We start from the raw sequence: 21557 nt of genomic DNA, 5'->3' as shown, positions 1-21557 counted from the left end.
AACAAAAAAAGTTATACAATAATCAAACCTGGGCGCGACTTCTACGCCGACTTGTAGAATCAGGAATGTTAAACTGGACAGAGAATGTTCCACAGGAACGAACGTACCGTTGTGTGTGCCCTTAGGAAGCGTATAAGGACCTCTACGTTCTCCATACATGTAAAAGATTTATGAGTTCGGGTCAATAGCACTGTAAGATGGTTTGCTAAAGACAGAGTTGTGTACAAGAAAGTGCTGTTGACGATCGTTAGAACGACAGAAAAAAATTCAACTTGTTGTCATGAATGGCACCTCTCTTTAAATCTAGGTTAATGCAAGAAAATGCCTACAACATAGAGAAGGAACCGTATAGTATGCTATTACGAGATGAGATTAGTGGCGAACATCTTGAGTTCGTTAAATCATACAAGTATTTAGGGGTAATACTAATAAGCGATCTCATAGGACGATTACGTGACATCATCATTAGGGAAAGCGATCTGCGGACTTAGATTCACTCGAAGAATTCTGGGAAAATGTAAAGCATTTGTAAAGGAAATCACACGCAAAACAGCAGTCCGATCAATTCTACTGTTCCACTGTTTGGGGTGCTTAGCAAGTAGACGTGACACCAGACATCGAACAAATGCACGCACGCGCTGGTACGATCGTAAGTTGTAGGTTTTGTCCACACGACAGTGTAACAAAAATGCTCTTCGAACTCAATCGGGAATTCTTGGAAGAAAGATGGAATAGTTCTCGAGAAAAGCTCTTGGTTAAATTTAGAGAATCTGTATCCTACGAAGACTCCGCAACCATTATGTCGCCATCATCGTATACCTCGTGTAGAGGTGATGAGATTAAGATGAGAGATTACGGCGGGTACAGAGGAATAACGTGTTTCTTTTTCCCCTTTGTTCAATACGCGAATACAATAAGAAAGAAAATCTATTAGATCAGCAACACCCTACCCAGCGGCTTGTTTATGTATGTCGATATATATTATCCTTCAACAAGGAAATCGTCCTATTCACAAAAATATCAAGATTTCGCAAACAGCTGGAAGAGGACAATCCGAATTTCAAATTACTCTACTTACCAGTCTTCCCAGGTCTTGGCGTTATTGAATCACCGTTGGTTCACAACGATAGTCTCTCGACAGGCATCCATCAACAGGTATGATGAGCACCGGTGTAACACTACCTATGCGCGAATACCTATAGCAGCTGTCATTACCAACTCATCTGGTTAAAGTCGTGTACACTGCAAACGGCAGTTATTGTGGATACTAACAAGTTGTCATAATAGTGAAATCCGAAAAAGGAGAAAATTAGTATAAGAACAAAAACATGACACCCTTCGATGATTTGGATCGTTATCTCAGTATTAGGTACGATTGCGTTGAACCCGCTACGCAGGAACAAACTGATATAGATATCTGACAGACAATTTCATTCGCTCCATTTATCAATCTAAGTTGAATACAGTCACAGATAGCGTCAATTCAATCCAATCCAATTCTCTTCCGGCGAACTTTATGACGGTTTCAATTACAGCTTCCGAGTTTTCCTTCATTCGAGCTCAGGTGCCAAGTAGAGACTATATATGAAATTTTTAAACACAAACCACTGGTCACAGAAGTGCCCTAACAGCTCCCACGCAGAAGTGTCATTACTCTCATAAAACTTGCAGATGTAAAACTGATCTATTATCAACTTCCACACAGAGCTTCGAACACATCAACAAATACGTTCGACATATTTAATCGAAGAGAAACAATACGAAAACACCGCACAATCTGCGAGCTGGTAGAGTACACTGACGTAGCGCGGAATCAGTACTACGGCGAGACGAGACGTCAGATGCAACTGCTATAACGAGCAGACGCACTCACACTGCCAAGTGGCTTTGGAGTGCAGACGCGACAGTGTGTGTATTCTGTAACCAGTTTCAGCAAGAAACAACCAAACGCTAATTAAATATTATCGCGAACAAGCAAACACTATCGGCTGGCCTTCCGTATGAAAAAGCGTCGCAGATGGCCCATAAATCAAGGCCCCCCACACGGTAGAGCGGGAGTCCTCTGATCACGCCGCTATCACCCTACAGACAACTCGCCTCTCTCTCTCTCTCTCTCTCTCTCTCTCTCTCTCTCTCTCTCACTCACTGCGATCCTTATTCCACTTGGAGTATTTGCTTCCGCACTAGTTAATCTACTTCTACATCAGGCAAAGCAGTCTGTGAGCTTCCCAACCTCGCATAAAGGCACGACGGAAAAGAAGGCAAATTAAGATTTAACTCCCCATCGACGACGTGTGTAGCAATCACCTCTCTTCAGAAGACGGATGTCTTGCACTGGGCACGGCATCACATACGCTGCGCAGGAAAGTAATGGAGGAGCTCCTGGTGAATCTCCATCGACCGCGAGCACACAACCCCCAATGTTCCCAAGCAACTAAAACAACCAATCGTGAAAGCTTTCACTGTAAAATGGAGGACTCTTCTGGTGACGGATGAGTTAAGCTTCAAAAGTGACACTGAACGATAATTAAATTTCACGAGAAGATGAAACCCTTTGTCAACCATGCCTCAACTGTCTCTGAAAGGCATGCCTTCGGACGAGATGCTGTATTTGTGTTATGATCTAATCATCAGTGCGAAGACAACGTTACTGCAGTTCTACACGCTGCTATACCATGTCCAATCGTTTCACCTCTCCATAAATGTTGCACTCTGTTGAACCTGCTTATTGTAGTCAACCCCTGCTCTCTCTCATAATTCTTGACATATCCCACCTTCCTCCACACACACACACACACACACACACACACACACACACACACACACACACACACACACAATCGTGATGCCTTAGCGTGTGGCCTTTTCTACTACTACTTTCACCGTCTCATTTCGTAATTTAATTCCTTTCGTACCATCAAATGTAATTCGATTACATCCCATTACTTTTCTTTATACAACGTATTACAATGTCATCGGCAAATAGAGCTTTTATATCTTTTCGCTGGACTTTTAATCCCCTTTCTAGACCTCTCTTTGGTTTTCATCAGGGACTGTTCAGTATAAGAGGAGTTCAGAAACAACCTGAAAAGCTTGTAAGGGTGTTGCAGGATAGGTTGTGCTGAGAAATAATGTTAGTAAAAAATTCGATTTGTTGCACCGTTTCCGATTTAATTAGCATTGAAGCTAGCCAATCAGGTCGTTGCACGGGCAAATTCAAGCCGCCCGCCAGATATAATTGGTGTCAGTTGTTTAAATACTGTACATGAAAGCGCACGAGATTGCTCAGCCTTTCGCTCGGGTTCGACCATTGCTATTGTCCCATGTCCAACTTTTGTATCGCTCTCTTCTTCGATTTTAGGAAACCAAACGAGAAAACGTTGTTGTTGTTGTTGTTGTGGTCTTCAGTCCTGAGACTGGTTTGATGCAGCTCTCCATGCTACTCTATCCTGTGCAAGCTTCTTCATCTCCCAGTACCTACTGCAACCTACATCCTTCTGAATCTGCTTAGTGTATTCATCTCTTGGTCTCCCTCTACGATTTTTACCCTCCACGCTGCCCTCCAATACTAAATTTGTGATCCCTTGATACCTCAGAACATGTCCTACCAACCGATCCCTTCTTCTAGTCAAGTTGTGCCACAAACTTCTCTTCTCCCCAATCCTATTTAGTACCTCCTCATTAGTTATGTGATCTACCCATCTAATCTTCAGCATTCTTCTGTAGCAGCACATTTCGAAAGCTTCTATTCTCTTCTTGTCCAAACTAGTTATCGTCCATGTTTCACTTCCATACATGGCTACACTCCATACAAATACTTTCAGAAACGACTTCCTGACAAATCTATACTCGATGTTAACAAATTTCTCTTCTTCAGAAACGTTTTCCTTGCCATTGCCAGTCTACATTTTGTATCCTCTCTACTTCGACCATCATCAGTTATTTTGCTCCCCAAATAGCAAAACTCCTTTACTACTTTAAGTGTCTCATTTCCTAATCTAATTCCCTTAGCATCACCCGACGTAATTCGACTACATTCCATTATCCTCGTTTTGCTTTTGTTGATGTTCATCTTATATCCTCCTTTCAAGACAATGTCCATTCCGTTCAACTGCTCTTCCAAGTCCTTTGCTGTCTCTGACAGAATTACAATGTCATCGGCGAACCTCAATGTTTTTATTTCTTCTCCATGGATTTTAATACCTACTCCAAATTTTTCTTTTGTTTCCTTTACTGCTTGCTCAATATACAGATTGAATAACATCGGGGAGAGGCTACAACCCTGTCTCACTCCCTTCCCAACCGCTGCTTCCCTTTCATACCCCTCGATTCTTATAACTGCCATCTGGTTTCTGTACAAATTGTAAATAGCCTTTTGCTCCCTGTATTTTACCCCTGCCATCTTTAGAATTTGAAAGAGAGTATTTCAGTCAACATTGTCAAAAGCTTTCTCTAACTCCACAAATGCTAGAAACGTAGGTTTGCCTTTCCTTAATCTTTCTTCTAAGATACGTCGTAAGGTCAGTATTGCCTCACGTGTTCCAATATTTCTACGGAATCCAAACTGATCTTCCCCGATATCGGCTTCTACCAGTTTTTCCATTCCCGTAATTTTTCCCGAGGGCATGCAGCTTTACTGTATGGTTAAATGATGATGGCGTCCTATTGGGTAAAATATTCCGGAGGTAAAATAGTCCCCCATTCGGATCTCCGGGCGGGGACTACTCAAGAAGACGTTGTTATCAGGAGAAAGAGAAAACGTTAGGCGACACTATCTCTGACGGGCCGCTTCAATTTGCGCGCGCAACGGCCTGGTTGGCTAACGTCAATGTTAATTACCTCGCAGATGCCGCAATGCATCGAATTTTTTCGTAACAATTATTTCTCTGCAAAACCTACCTTCTAACACCCTTACAAGCTTTTCAGACTGTTTCTAACCGCCCGGTACAACACGAATAATATGGCGCATAGGCTACAAACCTGCGTGACTCCTTTGCAACTACTGCCTCTATTTCATGTCCTTAGACTCTTTGAACTACAGGGACTGGAGAAAAATGTGGAAACATAGAGAGAAATACAAGCTTGAACATAAAAGCAGATGTTGGCCAAGTCTCCTGATTGCGCTGCTGCATTTGACCCGGGGTCAGGGATTTTCTCTGCCTCGTGATGACTGGGTGTCGTGTGATGTCCTTAGGTTAGTTAGGTTTAAGTAGTTCTAAGTTCTAGGGGACTGATGACCATAGATGTTGAGTCCCATAGTGCTCAGAGCCATTTGAACCTTTTTTTTTTTTTTTTTTTTTTTTTTTTTTTTTTTTTTGCATTTGACCACGAACGGTACATCTGCAATGTCCTGAATCCGTTGCAAGCGTCAGTCATGATTAGAATAGCGTCCTGTGTAATTGTCAGTGAATTACGTCGGAGCCCACAATCAGTGGATGCGAACGTGAACAAATTGTTGATGCTCGTATGGTGAGTGGTTCCGTAACCAAGATATCCGTAGTATCTGGTGTTTCAAAAGGCATCGTATCGACGATATACGAGACCGCAAACATGAAAGGGGTACAACTTCATCCGCTCCGACATAACGATAACGAAAGCGTATGTCGACTGATCGCAGCGGACGGTCACTGAAGAGGATTTTGACGGAAAATAAGAGGACAGCTGCAAAAGTCACTGTAGAGCTGACTGTCCCGATAGCGAACCGTTTCAGCACCGGAACGAGACACGAAAGAAGGTCCTTCAGAAAGGAATTGCACAGCAAACTGGAATTCTAAGACCACTCATCAGTGATGCAAGGAAATCGTCGGCCTAAACCATAAAACCTAGACTATAGAGCAATGGAAAAAGTCATTTGGTCGGATGAGTCTTCTTGCACACTGTTTCACATCCATCCGAAGGAGCAATGTCTGGTCTCCAATGGTGATGCTGTGTTCACACAGTTCGCATCGTCCAGAACTGGTTTAGTGAGCACGAGAGTGAACTGTCGCATCTGCCCTGGCCACTAGTCACCACATCTCAATATTATAGAACCTTTGTGGTCTACTTTGGACAGAAGGGTACACAGTAACTATCCGCTTCCATCATCGTTACCTGGACTTGCCGCTATTTCTCAGGAAGAATCATATAAGATTTCCCTGAAAACCTTACAGGACCTGTATCTGTCCATTCCGAGAAGAGTGTAAGCTGTTCTGAATGCCAATGGGCTTCCTACACCGTAGGAGGCATGGTAATATTGAGGTGTTTCCGTATTTTTGTTCACCCCCTGTGAAGTCTGATTTCTGTACAAGTTGTATACAACCTTTCGCTTCCTGGATTTTATCCCTGATTACTTCACAATTCGAAAGGGGGATGGGGCGGTACATCTAAATGTAGACACAGACTTCCAGTGCCGATTACAAGGTATGTAATTCATATTTGTAGGCCAACTTTCGATTTTAGAACAATATTTTTATAAAGATGTATGTATGGTCTTTGAAAATATTAACCACCTAGCTCCTGCATTTGTTACGTGAATTTTTCGGCTCCAAACTCCAATCATCCTGATCAGGGGTGGTGCTATCTCTCTACGAACAATGGCGACTGTGTAACCTACCATTACTGACCTAGCATGTCGTCTTGTCCTACAGTCTCGACACCACACCCGGTTTCTGGTGTCATGAGGGCGGTGTTGGGCGGGGGAACCCTGTAACGCTTTTAAGTAGTTTGTGGTCAGGGCCTACTACGTAGGTTTGAAGGCTAGTGTAGTGAGTTTTCCACGATGGCAGGTGTTTACCAGCACTTGTTGGAAGTAAAGATTGCAAAGCCCTGGCAGGAAACAACTCTTTGCAGAAGAGTGTTAGTAGCGGGAGAAGGAAATAGGAAATGAAGAGGACTGAATTCTGTGCTCTAGTATAATTGGGTGAACGGGTCGAATATTAAAGCAAATTTCGTGCATCAGCTTGGGGCTTGAGAAATCGGGAGGTGGCCAACAGCCCTCGTAGCTGTAGGAAGTAAGGGCGGACATGGTCGGTAGGCGTAGGCCTCGTACAAGATCGCGGAGCCATTTGCTAGCTAGAGGTGCTGTTCAATGTACGAGTGTGTATTTTTTTCCCTTTCAACTTTGAACTGTTGTTCTGTTTTGGTGCATGATAGAGATTACCGACCGAAGTCGCTAAGCACCAGCTGGAGGCTATGTATGACCTGTTACGCGATGTATATTTTCCAGTTCAGTTGTCGAATGTCGTAATGTTTTTGAAAATAGTTCAGTTGCTGCACAGCATTTCTTGGGGATATACGGGTAGTGACAATTTTAACCCTATCTCGCAGTTCAATTCGAGCTTGGCGAACCTCATTTACATTGTCTTAATAGTGCAGCAGAACAGATGATTAAATCAGATCCGCCAATAAGTGTTTCCACAAATGCAGTCTTGTTATGTACGTTTCTATGCCGTTACAAAAGATGATCATTTCCTCTTACAAGACCAAAGCGCTCAGCCACACACCGCGCTCTGGTGGACGCATATTTATAAAAGGCACGCAATTCAGGGCACGGAGAGCGCAGCCCCGTCTCTCATAGTACGTATTGAACGTTCTGGCGAGGCCTGCTTCTGCTCGCTGGTCTCCTCTTCCACTCCTTGCCTCTTTCAAAGAAGGTTTCAGCATGAAGCATCAGATTCAGTTCCTCTAGGCACGACGACCAACAGCACTACAGAGTCGTGTATTCCTACATACGAAACTGACACTTCCAATCAGTACATTTAAAAGGTATTTAAACATCAAAAGTAAATGCTTTGCTCGGAACTGTATTTATGTATTAGACTTATGATAGGTCTCGCATAAACCGAACTCCCAATATCATTCTGAATGCTATTGTCCTAGCAATCACTCATCGCTCCTGTCACTTTGATTCCAGTACAACATTTTTTCTGTCGAATGAGGAGATAGGCTAGGAAAATAAACGAGATTACAATAATCACTAAGAGTCTGAAACAGAGGGCTTCGGTCTTAAAATACTTTGGCGTAGGCATTAGAAACCTGAAGTATCTACAGCACACAAAAGTGGCGTTTCAATGGCGTCCATACGTGATTATTGCGTTCTTAGTCCACACATGTTTAGGTTACAGGACTCCTGCAATCGTAACATGCAGAGCTTCGAGCTAGGTGTTAGCTATTAGGAAATAGTTCCATTAATGACACATGGTGCTTGACTGATGGGATGCAACTGTACAGAGACGGTTATCTAGACAAGCGGAAACAAAAAAGACTACGATTACGTATAGCGGTGTTCGAAATCGTGTTATTTGCATATTTATTCACGAATTATACAGTAAGACATGGTCTTAACAGGTTTATCTTATCACTGCACAATCGACATGTGAATTTTCCAGCCCATACTACACTCTTTGAACGCAGCCACATTAAAAAATACGGAAGTATATGGAATAATTTCACGAAAAATGAACGGAACAGAAAAATCCCCCCTTGTTTTTTCAACGGAATTTTACCAAACATCATGTTGATCTTTGCCTGTGACATTATACTGAAACGAACAAAAAGAAACACGTTTCACGTTTGAAAATTTTGACGAGAAATGTAGCTCACGAGGAGGACACAGCAAGTGTCATCACCCAGTTTCCCAGGAACTTCGCTCCATGGAAGAGGAGTCGAAATAGAAGAGCAAAGAAGACGGTCCAAGTTTTCGATATGCCTTTTACTGCGCGATATTCTCACACGAAATAGTGGCTCAATGGTTAGCGTCGCGACTTCTTAATTTTGCGGCCCTGTTCGAACGCCTATTATTGTTTTTATTTATTTTATTTTTATTGTTTCCATTTATCTACCAATGGCTGTAGAAGATTACTACACTAATGTTTCTTATCAAATTCGGGGATACAACGGCGTTATATTAATTGTAAAATTACAACTGGATTTCACAGTAAGTATCATACATTCACTGTACAATATATGTACAGTATTTGTGTAGGGTATGATAAAGGGTTACGATCCTTTTAAATTCTCATTGTTTGATGTTTCCTTCTCGTATCAATTCTAATATTTTACTGACTGTTTATTCTTCAGGAAAATTTGATACATTCCCTTGGATGACACCGACCATAGAAACATTCGAAGCACTGATATTCCGAACACTAAGAGCATCGCGCGAAGGCGGGTTTGAACACCACTCGGGAAAGAAACGTTAACATTGCTGAAGATTTCGCGCGATGGCAATAAATTCGCGGCAAACCATACATAGCGGATCACTCTTCCGAAAACTGGCGGCTGCAGTTTATTGTTAATCAAGACACATTATAGAAATTACAAAATTAATTACATTTAAAATATTTTTTAAATTTTTTTTAGTTCATTCATTTGATATACAATTAGTAGATGAGTAACGACAACGCTATATCATTCGTGAAATAGTCTTCTACATACATGGATACATAAACTAAAAATAAAACTAATAATCTGGTTTCGAACACAGGACGCAAAATTAAGAAGCCGCGTCTCTAACCACTGAGCCTAGTTTCTTCTGAGAATTTCGCGCGGTAAATTGCACATAAAATACCTGAAAATACCTCAGAAATTTTGATAGTCTTTTTTTCCCTCTCCAGAAACGGTCGAGTAGCCACAAGAAAGTCGAGACCGTGTTCGCTTATTCTGACGCCTCTTCCACTTGGCGTAATTTCTGGGAAATCGGGATAAAAACAACAATGAATATGTCATCACAACTGTAAATCTGTTCCAAACCGGGACTCGAACCTAGCCCTCACTTTCAATTGTTACGACGTGTTCACTACTTTGGAGGTTCACACTCACTGGCGTCATGCGATGTGATTTCAGCCACTCAGTTAGTGCACTTAAGACTCACCGGGTGTCCGGGAGAGGAGCCGCCGGCGGAGAAGGCGGCGATCTGCGCCTCGAGCGTGCGCACGTGGTTCTCGGCCTTGCGCAGGTCGGCCACCAGCTTGGCGTCGTGCGCGCGCGCCAGCTCGCTGCGCAGCTTCTCCACGTACATCTGCTCCTGCTCCAGCATCAGCCGCAGCGTGTGCACGCGCTCGCTGTCCACCTCGCGCTGCTTCATCACCTGCCGGCACAACACGCACCACCACGTCACTCTCACTGTTTCCGTGACAGCAAGTCTCACTCTTTCCTAGCGTACATCGCGTAGTACTGTGTCCGCTTATCTCAAGATTTGACAAATTTATAAAATTACAGGGACAGAAAGTTTACGAAAATTTCTTGACATCCCTCTTTGAAACATACAGGTGTTTCAGACAGTGTTTTGCTCTGCACCTTACTGACAAGGGAACCTCCCCATCGCACCCCCCTCAGATTTAGTTATAAGTTGGCACAGTGGATAGGCCTTGAAAAACTGAACACAGATCAATCGAGAAAACAGGAAGAAGTTGTGTGGAACTATGAAAAAAATAAGCAAAATATACAAACTGAGTAGTCCATGCGCAAGATAGGCAAAATCCGACTGTGCCAACTTATAACTAAATCTGAGGTGGGTGCGATGGGGAGGTGACCTTGTGAGTAATAAGGCACCACCGTTCGGGTCACAGACGAGCCAATCGGGATCGGCCGACTGCCGTTTTATCCTTAGCCAATGGCGTCACTTGGATGCTGTACAGAAGGGCGTGGGGCCCCGCACCCCGGTCTTCCGGCCGTTGTCGACTTTGCATGTCTTATCCCGCTACTTGTCATTCAAGTAGTTCCTCAACAGGCATCAAGAGGCTTATTGCACCCCATATTCCAGTCCTGCAACCAAGAAAAATACTTGGCAGCACCGGGAACTAAAACCACTTTCGCCGCATGGCAGTCAGACAAGCTGAGCACTCAGCACGAAATAAACGAAAGAACATTCATTTAGGTAGGTAAACGTTAGAAACGTTAACTCTATAGAATTATGAACAAAGTTCTCTTCGTTATTGCAGAGACAGTCACACCAACGACTTATAATTTTCTGAACGTAATATTGTTTTTATATAGTTTAGTTGATGTATTTAAACCATCTGTGAACAAGTCTTGATGCAACATATGTACATAATTGGCTATGTTCAGGCCGATTTTCTGGTGGCAAAATGTTCAGGTAAGTTAGGTGTCCACAGGAGTGCCCATTTTCCTGAACGCACAAGTCAGTGCGTCATGTAAACGACATGCGGACAAAACGTAAAGTTCCTGGTATCACAGACCGAAGAGCTTCCTCCATGTCCTGTTTAATTTAAAGTAATTTTCAGATGTACTGCAGAACATATTTTACACTGACGTATACAAGGCAGGTTGAATGCCCAAAGAAAGAAAGAAAAAAAGAAACCCACAAACACAGATGACTTCAAGCAGGGCTTCCAGAAAGCTTGTCGTTCTGTGGTACCAGCAACTTTACATTTCGTCCGTAGTTAGTTTAGAAGGCGCAATGTTCATTAACGAAAATGGCACTCGTTAGAATACCTCAGTTAAATGCATATGTTGCCACCAGAATATCCATCCGAACACAGTCAATTATGTACACTATGTATTATCCATCCCTAAAATTTGAACGTTTCTAGAAAACTGATTTTTAAACAGTTGTTTAAATAAATGAGCTACATGATATTAAAAAATGTTCTGTAAAAAGATTATAACTCCTCGCTGTAATTTTCAGAAAAATAAATCAATAAACTATGTTCCTGACTCCGCAGAATTACTAATCATCTTACGTTTACCGATCTAGATAAATATTCCTTCCACTTATTATTTTGTAAGTTACAGAGAAAAACACCTTGTCTCAAACACCTTGTATGTTTCTTTGTATTCAGTTTAATATAAGAATTTTAAATTATTTTCTAAAAATACACTAACATAAGTTTGCCACGTAATGTGACCGGAAAACATCTGCCATTCAAACACTTCATTTATTCTACAGATGTGCAACATGTTCTCGCAGCTGGATAACACAGTACTACAGGAGCCGAAAAATCTCAAAAGCATCGTGAATAACATGATATAATTGTTTTGGCTTGTGAATAATTGTTAGTTCAGCGCAAACATAGCGCGATCCACTAATCAAGTTTTTAAAAAGAAGAAACCTCTAGGAAGGTACATAACGTAACAAGAGTAATGACAGTTTCTTGGGATAATGTAGCCATCCAGTACAAGGAATTTTCTGGATTTAAAGATAGAAATTCTGGTGTAAATCACGTTGTTCACATTCTCATTATGAGTCGGCGTATGGCCAAGAAACAGTTCTTTATTAACTCGGTATCGGACACATCTCTGATAATTTGCATCATAATATCCGGAATAACTGTTGCTACTCTGTGGATGTGTGTTTGAACATGTTCTGATCAAAGGCATTTAATATATTTGCACCAACTGTCTGATCCCTTGGCACATTATCCATGTAAAGGTTCAAGATCTGTAGACATCGTGTATGATATTCTACAGTTTGGTGTATATAATGCAACTGTCACGTATAACAAACGTAATAATATTGTCACGTACTGTGGAAAACAGACGCTCATCGCTGCGTTGGTCAAAGGTAATGAAGGGGAACGGCAGTACTGAGAGGAAACACAAGGATGTGCCAAGGCATGCTAGACAAAGGGCGAAAGTTGCTAAAAGAGACGCGGATGAGAAGTTGAGCAGTGAGTTAAGAAATTCTTCCCACGGCTCAAGACTTCAGTAAACTGTTACTGAAACGTCAAACACCGTTTCCTATAAATGCTCTTTTTTAAAATAATGTGAACATTTTGAAGAGAAATATTAGATACGAACGGCGTTTGTACGGCATATCAGTTTACACATGTTACCGTGCAAGTGGTATACGAGGGAATGTTCTACAAGTTTAACACGGCAACTACACGAAAGTCCGCGTCACCTTTAAGTGTGGCCGGCTGTCCTTCCCGTCGCCACAGATGTCGTCAGTTAACCTGGGGCAGGGAAGATGTGCGTGCTACCTATCTATTGAAAGTGTTCACTTTGTTCTTTGAGCGGACGAATTATAATCCGCCTGCATATCTTATTTTCTGGGACAAGCCCAACATTTGCCCTAATGAGAGTGGAAAACGCCCCAATAGCCACACTCAGGCTACATCTACATCGATACTCTGCAAAACACATTTAAGTGGCAGAGGGCTGCTGTACGAGACGGCAGCCCTGATTACATCCGGATCTGACTCACGTCCTGTCTCGCAAGACAGCGCGCGAAGCCTTAACTTCTAAAAGCGATCTCTCTCATGTGCTAGAAGCTACTGTCGTGAATTTACAGCAATACTGGCTGTTACTCGACCGCGATTATTAAAATTTACGAGGGTTGGAACTTTAATAGTGGCAACTATTTATTTACAGCTCGTACAAAATAGGTACGTATTTCAAAGTTTTACTGGCCTTCCAAGTAGTCACCAGCATTGTGTATAACCCGTTGCCAGCGTTGTGGATGTCGTAGGATTCTCTTGGCAGTGCCAGTTGTTTTGAGAGTTCGAGCGGCGAGGTCCATTGCCCGACGAATTTGTAGCAATTCTGAAGCGAATGCCGTGAAGTGTTTGTTTCAGTTCAGAAATCGAGTTGAACTCACGAGGGCTTAAGTCAGGCGAGTGCACTAGGTGGTATAGCACTCAGCAGCCCACTCAGTCAAACAAATCAGCAACAGCCTGCAATGTACGTGCTTGAGCATTGTCCTGCAAAATGATAGTCAGGTCCTGCAGAAAGTTCACCAATTCTGTCTCTACGCTGGTCGTAGGTTGTGTTCCAAAAATGAACTGCATAAAGAAAGAAGTGATGACACTTTCGGGCAGGACCTGACCATCATTTTGCAGGACAATGCTCAAGCACGTACAGTGCAAGCTGTTAATTGTTTGACTGATGGGGCTGGTAAGTGCTATACCACCTACTGCACTCCCCTGACTTAAGCCCTCGTGAGTTCAACTCAATTTCTAAACTGAAACAAACACTTCACGGCATTCGCTTCAGAACTGCTACAAATTCGTCGGGCAATAGACCTCGCCGCTCGAACTCTCAACACAACTGGCACTGCTAGGAGTATCCTACGACTTCCACATCGCTGGCAACGGGTTATACACAATGCTGGTGACTACTTTGAAAGTCAGTGAAACTTTGAACCAGGTATCTAATTTGTACGAGCTGTAAATAAATATTTGCCACTATTAAAGTTCCAACCTTCGTATAAACACATTTTATAGAGAGCGCTACTAGTGACAATTTACAATGTGGAAAACTGAACCCCCGGAAACAGTAAAAAATATTACAATAAATCTGATGTCATTTTAAGTTAAATGTTTCTGCATTGCTAATTTGATCAATGATATAATATCTCGTAATATATCGCACAAATAAAATACTTTTGGCTACGAAGATTTCTGGCTAGTAGCAATTCCAAAGAATCTCTTGATGAATATTATCACCAATTCACTAATTTTCACTCTTTCATGGCCAAAGAATAAAATAATAATAAGTTACGGTGACAACATCAAAAAAGAAAAATAAATGTCGAAATCACCTGGAAGAAAAATTATATAAGAGCGTCGAAGAGGTTTTAGCTTGCTCCACACAGTATTAGACACCCACAAGACTTATGGTGCTTTTTCTCCTTTTAACGTGTAAGATTTTCTCCACAACATTACAGTCTAGATGACTTTTTAGTCACTACAAAAGAGATGTTGAAAATTTGTACGAAATTTTTATTCCACGAATAATATGAACATGTAATTTGCTGTGACTAATTCTTGTTCAGAAAGTAATTATACATGTAACTATGAAATTCAACTATGAAAATACGATCTGAGACTAAAGAACGACACTTAGGGGAGGCACCTTTGTTAAGGAAGACAGACGCAAAGGACATGACCTCGGATGTGCATACGTCCAAGTTCGCTACTTGATCCTCAAGCGCCATGGTTGTCAAGAGGTGGCTGGATGCAAGCGACCGTGCTGTTCTTCCACCGGAAACTACGAGGCAACCATAACCACGTGTGAACGTGCCGTGTGATGGAACAAGTGGCCTATAATCCCTGCTCTTGCTCTCAACCTCCTCCATGTCATTATCGCAGGCCAAAGTGGAAGCTTCCAATAATACTGTTACAGGATACAGACCACTAATTAACTAACACCATCACTTTCTTTACACTGAACCTACAATCCAACCCTGTGTTCTGTTTAAAAGTGAATCGATTTTTAAATTTAAAAAAGTTAAAATTTAAAAATGTAGTTTAAATTTGTCAACAGTTCGCATTATCGCAATGTCAAAATTACAGTTTAAATTCAGTGTCGTTCTGAAATACCGAATGGTTATAATTACAGTGCAGCTACTCACAAAGGTCAGTATGAGCTGCAATTACCGCACGGCATCGAAACTTAGTAGACATGTAACGCGTCAATGCGGAACCGATTTACGCTGGAAAAAAATTAGCACTTAGTTATACTCGTAAATGTAGTATTGGTTCTTTAGACGAATACTAGCAATGATCGGAAATACGCGCATTAAGGTTCTATGATCAGTCACCTCATTTGCTCCGAGACTACTGAGCGAGTTCATATTCGTCGCCAGTGAGTTTATTCATTGTTCTGCGGGCAGACAGATTGAGTAATGCGAGTAATGAACGCTCGTACCCAAAGGAGCGGCATTCGTCGGGCCACACATAAACAAGGGAGCTGCCAGCTGCTGAGTGGCCAGATCGGCATTAGTTCCTGGAACAGTGTGTGAGTGGGGGCCGCTAACTCCAGCCAACTGCGCATGCTCCGTGTGCGCGAGTTTGGAAATACATGAAGCAGTCCGCCACGTTTTGACTCGCAGGCGGTGTCTGTGGAGGAGTTTCCGGCTACTTCAGCACGGAGCGGAACACTTCCTGACGACGTGTCGTTCTACAACACCGTTCAAGTAGTCTTCGACGAACAAACACAAGACAGCAGAAGTAAAGATTTTTCGGAGGTGAGACTATTACTGATGGAGCTCAAGCTCGGTCTGACGAAGGGCATTAACTGCGTACTCTCCAAACGAACAATTTTGACACTTACCTTAAGCGTTCAGGCAACTTATAGAAAAATTAAATCTAGATGGCTGGGCAGGGATGTGAACCACCGTGCTCCTGATGTGATTCCAGCGTCTTACAACTGCTCAAACAAGGAGGGAAAACTGACCGATTACGTTGCGAGCACCGTTTAGCGCTCAACAGCGCAAGACAGGACGGAAAAAGAGATTTTAAGCGCGACAGGGTAAAGTGCTTCATTACGAGAAATAATTTCTGAAGCATCGAAATGCCGACTTCATTTGTAGGTCTGCAGAAAAATCGGCAAAATTTGAACTATCTGAAGGCACATTCTACAACGGTTTTCGAGATATCATGCGATTGAGGCTACACAAAACATTATTTGCAATTATTTAGAATTATTTGGACACTGTGAAATATCTTAAATGTTCAAATGTGTGTGAATTCCTAAGGGACCAAACTGCTGAGGTCTTCAAAAAAAATAGCTCTGAGCATTATGGGACTTAACATCTGTGGTCATCAGTCCCCTAAAACTTAGAACTACTTAAACCTAACTAACCTAAGGACATCACACACATCCACGCCCGAGGCAGGATTCGAACCTGCGACCGTAGCAGTCACGCGGTTCCCGACTGAGGGCCTAGAACCGCGAGACCACCGCGGCCGGCTCTGAGGTCTTCGGTCCCTACACTTACACACTACTTAAGCTAACTTAAACCAACTTATACTAAGAACACACACACACACACACACACACACACACACACACACACACACACACACACACACACACACACACACACACACACATGCCCGAGGGAGGACTTGAACCTTCTGCGGAAGGGATAAAATACAGTAAGCAAAAGGTTATTTGCATGCTGTACACAAATTAGTCTGAGTTATAAGAGTCGAAGGACATGAAAGGGTAACATTAGTTAAGAAAGGAGTGAAATACAGCTTTAGTCCGTCCCTGATGTTGTCGAATCTGTACAATGAGCAAGCAATGAAGGAAACCGTGGAGATATTTGTGAAGGGGATTCAAGTTACCGAACAGATAAAAAGTTGTGGTCTGCTGATGACATTACAATTCTGTCAAAGACGACAAAGGACTTGGAAGAGTAGTTGAACGGAATGGAAAGTGTCCTGAAAAGAGGTTATAAGGTGAACGGCAACAAAAGTCAAACAAAGACAATATAATGTAGTCCAGTCAAATCAGGCGCAACAGAAAATTAAGTAAAGAAATGAGACATTAAAGTAGTCGATTAGTTTTGTTATTTGGGCAGCAAAATAACCGATGCTGCCCGAAGTTGAGCGGAAATAGCATTTTTAGCACCATGTGCCATATGTAAAGAGCTAGCTATTGACTGCCTGAAATTTTAACACTTGTTACTGATTACTCAAAACTACACCTGCGCAAACTGAACCACTGCGGTACGAGCGTCACCGACAAATAACTACAAGTTACCGCGTGAAGGATGAGCATGGATGTTTTAAGCTGCAGTCAATCAAATAAAGTTGAGGGTGTTCGATTATAAACTTAGTCATATCGGCTAGCGAGACAAACAACAGTAGTCAAATCCACAGAAGTAAGACTTTAAAGTCTTTAACCTTGTCAGACTAACAGTCATAAACAAACATAGGTGCTGTAATTATTGAGAATGATCACAATGTAAACCTATAATATGTGTAATATTGACATGAGACATACGACACGCGACATCTCTGGGCGCTGCTTAGCAACAAACATAACGAAAAATTCTTTTACGCTTCGCCTGTGTGTAATTCTATTACGTCAACTGCAGCTACGTGTAAGTACTCGCAACTATCCCACACTGTGACTAGACGCTTTAGCTCTCACAACTTGAAGTTAAGACTTGTGCTAGATTGACTTCTGCTTCATTAAAATTCAATTTTTGTTGGCGGTTCTGGAGAGGAGGCTTAAATATGTATAGCAGTACTATGCCCCTTCTGTCTATTTTCTTATGAAGCGGAACAGTTATCACATTTTTACATTTTCTAAATTTTCTCTTCCTCCAAAAACATTCCGTAGCCCGTTTAGCACGCTTATTTGAAATTATTTTGCCTGCCGCTTCAATCTTATCTACTGAAATTCAGACAGCTCGAAGCATCTTCCCCTTCTTCGAATGTCTTTATAACCTATGGCATTACTAGTGGAATGTTGTTATTCACGTTATCATCTGTGCTGCTAGTCTCTCTCTTCATCTGTACAAAGATTTAAATAAATCTTCGAATGGTTGTACAGTTCTCTACCTTTCACGGCGCAGCCTGCCATCTTGGAAAATGAGATACGATGTATACTCAAAGTAAGCTGCTTTTATGTTCTCTTCATACATTCCTCGTTGCCTATGGATTTCCCCACGAAGTTGTTATTGTATTTTCTCACAGCCTCTCGCAGAAGTTTCAGAACAGTATTCTTTAATCCAGTATGTTCTGTTACATTCACATTAGTGGTGGCGGTTTCACTGAAATAACCGGTTTTCGGTTATATCGGTTTCTTACTACGCCAGTTTAACCTCTCTATTAAAATCGCTCAAAATAACCGATTTCCGAAATAATCGATTTTCTGTTTTTTATTCCTATGATTTCCCGTCATAAATGTATAAATTGAAGAAAGACTGTAAAATTTTTGCCCCCTCAATTTCAGGATACAAAGAATCAAAATATTAAATTAAATAGGCAAATAAAAGAAAACTTTGTCCGTCCACCACGCGCTGCTTTTTCCGAAGTTTCGTAAGTGGTTTAACACTACAAAAAAATCACCAGTATTCTCCTACGATTCTAACTTCTTGAAACTCTGCTCGAAAATCATGTTGTAATCGAGCATCATACCACTATTTGGGCATCACAAATTTTCAGTGTTAAAAGATGAAAACTGAGGTCGAAGAACTCTATTTTTGCGTTAATTTGCACGGCTACCAGCAGATAAAGGTATACCACGTAGACACAGGCAGCAGATCAGCCACTATTTGTATCGTGAACTACGAATGAGTTGCTAAGTTTTAAGTTCTCTCCTCATACGATATCTCGAGTTTGTTGTGGCCTTCCCGTTTTTAATCTTTTAAAACAAATTGGGCGTTGTACTTTATAGATATCGCACTTCGTAAAATACTTCCCAGGCTAGGTACGGTGCCATTCTATAATACGACGACGTCGACAGTGAGAAACTGCCTTATCAACCAGAAGGGAAAAGTCGTGCACATTGCAAGTACACGTGTACCATCTGTTAGGCCACACCATATGGTAGCAGGCACACTATTGTCTCAGCAACATTGTACCAATCCCTATTTAATGTGTTTGTTGCTCCCTTCTGTCGGCATTATCATTAAAATAGCACTGACAGTTTTCCCCATTTTCTATTATGACAATATTTCAAAGCAATGGAAATCCTAGGCATAAAAATTACTCTTCTTTTAAAATAGATTTATTTAACAATGAAATTTTACTACTGCTGCTATGACTCACTCATATTTCTTTTTCCTGTTATTAGTAAAAAGTAAAGAAACACCTGTTATAACCGAGACTAAATAAATATCGAAAAATACCGGTTACTCAGAACTAAAATACCAGTATCGGTTTTAATCGGTCAGTTTTCTCATCCCTAATTCACATTGCCGCGTACTTTAAACTGTGGCCTTCTGTAGAGAGCTCTTGCGTGTTCCGTCTGAGACTTTTTCGTTTTCCTTTTCTGTTGCTACAACATGTTTTCCTGGTTGCAAAAATACTTTTTTATAACTAGTGTCCCTTTGTTGCAGATCTCTGTAATATCTATTTTCCAAAATTTTGTTTAAGTTTACTTTTCTATTCTCCAGCACGGGAGTGTGCTGAAGAGTAATGCCTCAGAATTTTCGTGTGAAAACTAATAAAGCTTTTTAAATAAAACAAACGTTATTAACATTCTACATCTTTATTATCCATGCTTACATATTTATTTATCAATAGTGTACCTGGCGATGAACACATTACTTCCAAAAGAGAGACAGGTTTGTCGACACCGTCAATGCAGAATGTTTGACTTCATTAACGGAGCCACAACCTGACCTCCGCTTGCACCGCTTCATCAGTATCAAAGTGAAGTCCTGGAAGTGTTCTTTACGTTTAGGAAACAGATGAAAATACATGGAGGCAAGTCGGGACTGGATGAGGATGATCGATGGCGTCGGACTGCTGCTGATGTCGCAGCGCTCTCTGGCATTGTCACTCTTAGAATTCCACACCCGATTACAGCACGCTGTTTCTCACGCACCAACATACTTACATTTCACATCACCATGTTATTCGCTACTATTCAGAGCCCTATAGCGGCACAGCGGTACGACTTGCGTTAGCGAAACGGGGAAACCCTGAGTAATATGCATGGCGTAATATCTCAACCGATACTGACAACAGAATAAAAACATCGGAGGCATTACTTTTCATCACGTCCTCGTAAATCAACATAATCTACGTTTGTCGTTTCCTGCCAGATGAGTATACTTCTTTCTAGCTACGTAGTTTTCGTTATCATCTCGAAATAGTAATATCATGCAATTAATTTTCTGTACTTGCCTCGAGTCCTGGTACACACCGAAATCTTTGCAACACAGTACTGCATCACGCAGCTATAGTGACCAGAACAAAATGGCATAGTCCACTGATGAAGTGAAGGTGCCATTTTGTCTTGGTCCCAATAGCGGCGTGCTGCGGTACGCTGCGAAGATTTCAGTGCGTGCCAGGACTTCAGTTATGCACCTGCCAACAAGAAAAAATTTAATTACGTAACTATATTTTCCCGAGATAACAATTAAGACTTTACTCCTATATGTTGCATTACTTACATCTCAACGCTTTGGAAAACGAAATGTTCATTTTCCGTATTAATCCAGAGTTTAGTTACGTGCTAAACTCTGCTGGTCGTACGGACATTTGCTCTCGTTCAGGCACAACGGTCCAAGAAATCGTGGGAACCAGTGCCCCAACGTGTTCTCTGGCATCAGTAACAAACTTACAGCATTTTTATTTATTTATTTATTTATTTATTCATTTAACCTGATCAGATTAGGGCCTTCAGGCCCTATTTTATATCGGTCCAGGATTTCATACACACAACATCTTTTACGTCATAGTTACCTAAGAAATAACGATAATTTTAATATGAGAAACAGCAATAAAATAGCATTAATAAAACTAGAAACGATTTGAATATACATAGAGACAATGTGAATCAACAGACTGACAAAGAACTAATTATTTAATATTACTACTACTACTGCTGCTATTAATAATAATAATAATAATAATAATAATAATACTGACAGTGGCAGAAACAAAAGTATTTGTAGGTGATACAAAAGTGATATTTATTTATTTAGAGGGAACTTTAAAGTAGTCTGCACGCGATAAGAGCAGTGAGAAATAAGGAATATATGATTGAAAAGAAGGGCTTAATGATGGAAAGCGTACGGTGATAAAACAATAGAGAAGACAAGAGTGTATGGAAGTCTCTGTGCTTGTCTGCATGCAGCTAGGACAGCTGTGCTTATGATGGTGAAATATTCTGAAATAGCACAGTCTGTCGTAACAACTTCCAGGCGC

At 41.5% G+C, this 21557-nt stretch overlaps 1 protein-coding gene across 1 annotated transcript in view; it reads right to left on the bottom strand.

Annotated features, from left to right (window-relative positions):
- The window catches only part of LOC126236934 (uncharacterized), a 557773-nt gene that overhangs the window by 164283 nt on the left and 371933 nt on the right, over window positions 1-21557 (bottom strand). Inside the window, exon 6 of the mRNA XM_049946620.1 lies at window positions 9851-10066. Coding sequence (XP_049802577.1) covers window positions 9851-10066 — 216 coding nt within the window. The remainder of the gene's footprint in view (window positions 1-9850; window positions 10067-21557) is intronic.

The sequence above is a fragment of the Schistocerca nitens genome, chromosome 2 (genome assembly GCF_023898315.1).
Source record: "Schistocerca nitens isolate TAMUIC-IGC-003100 chromosome 2, iqSchNite1.1, whole genome shotgun sequence".
NCBI lineage: Eukaryota > Metazoa > Arthropoda > Insecta > Orthoptera > Acrididae > Schistocerca > Schistocerca nitens.
Note: the sequence above shows the minus strand (reverse complement) of the source record. Positions and strands in the feature narration are given on the sequence as shown.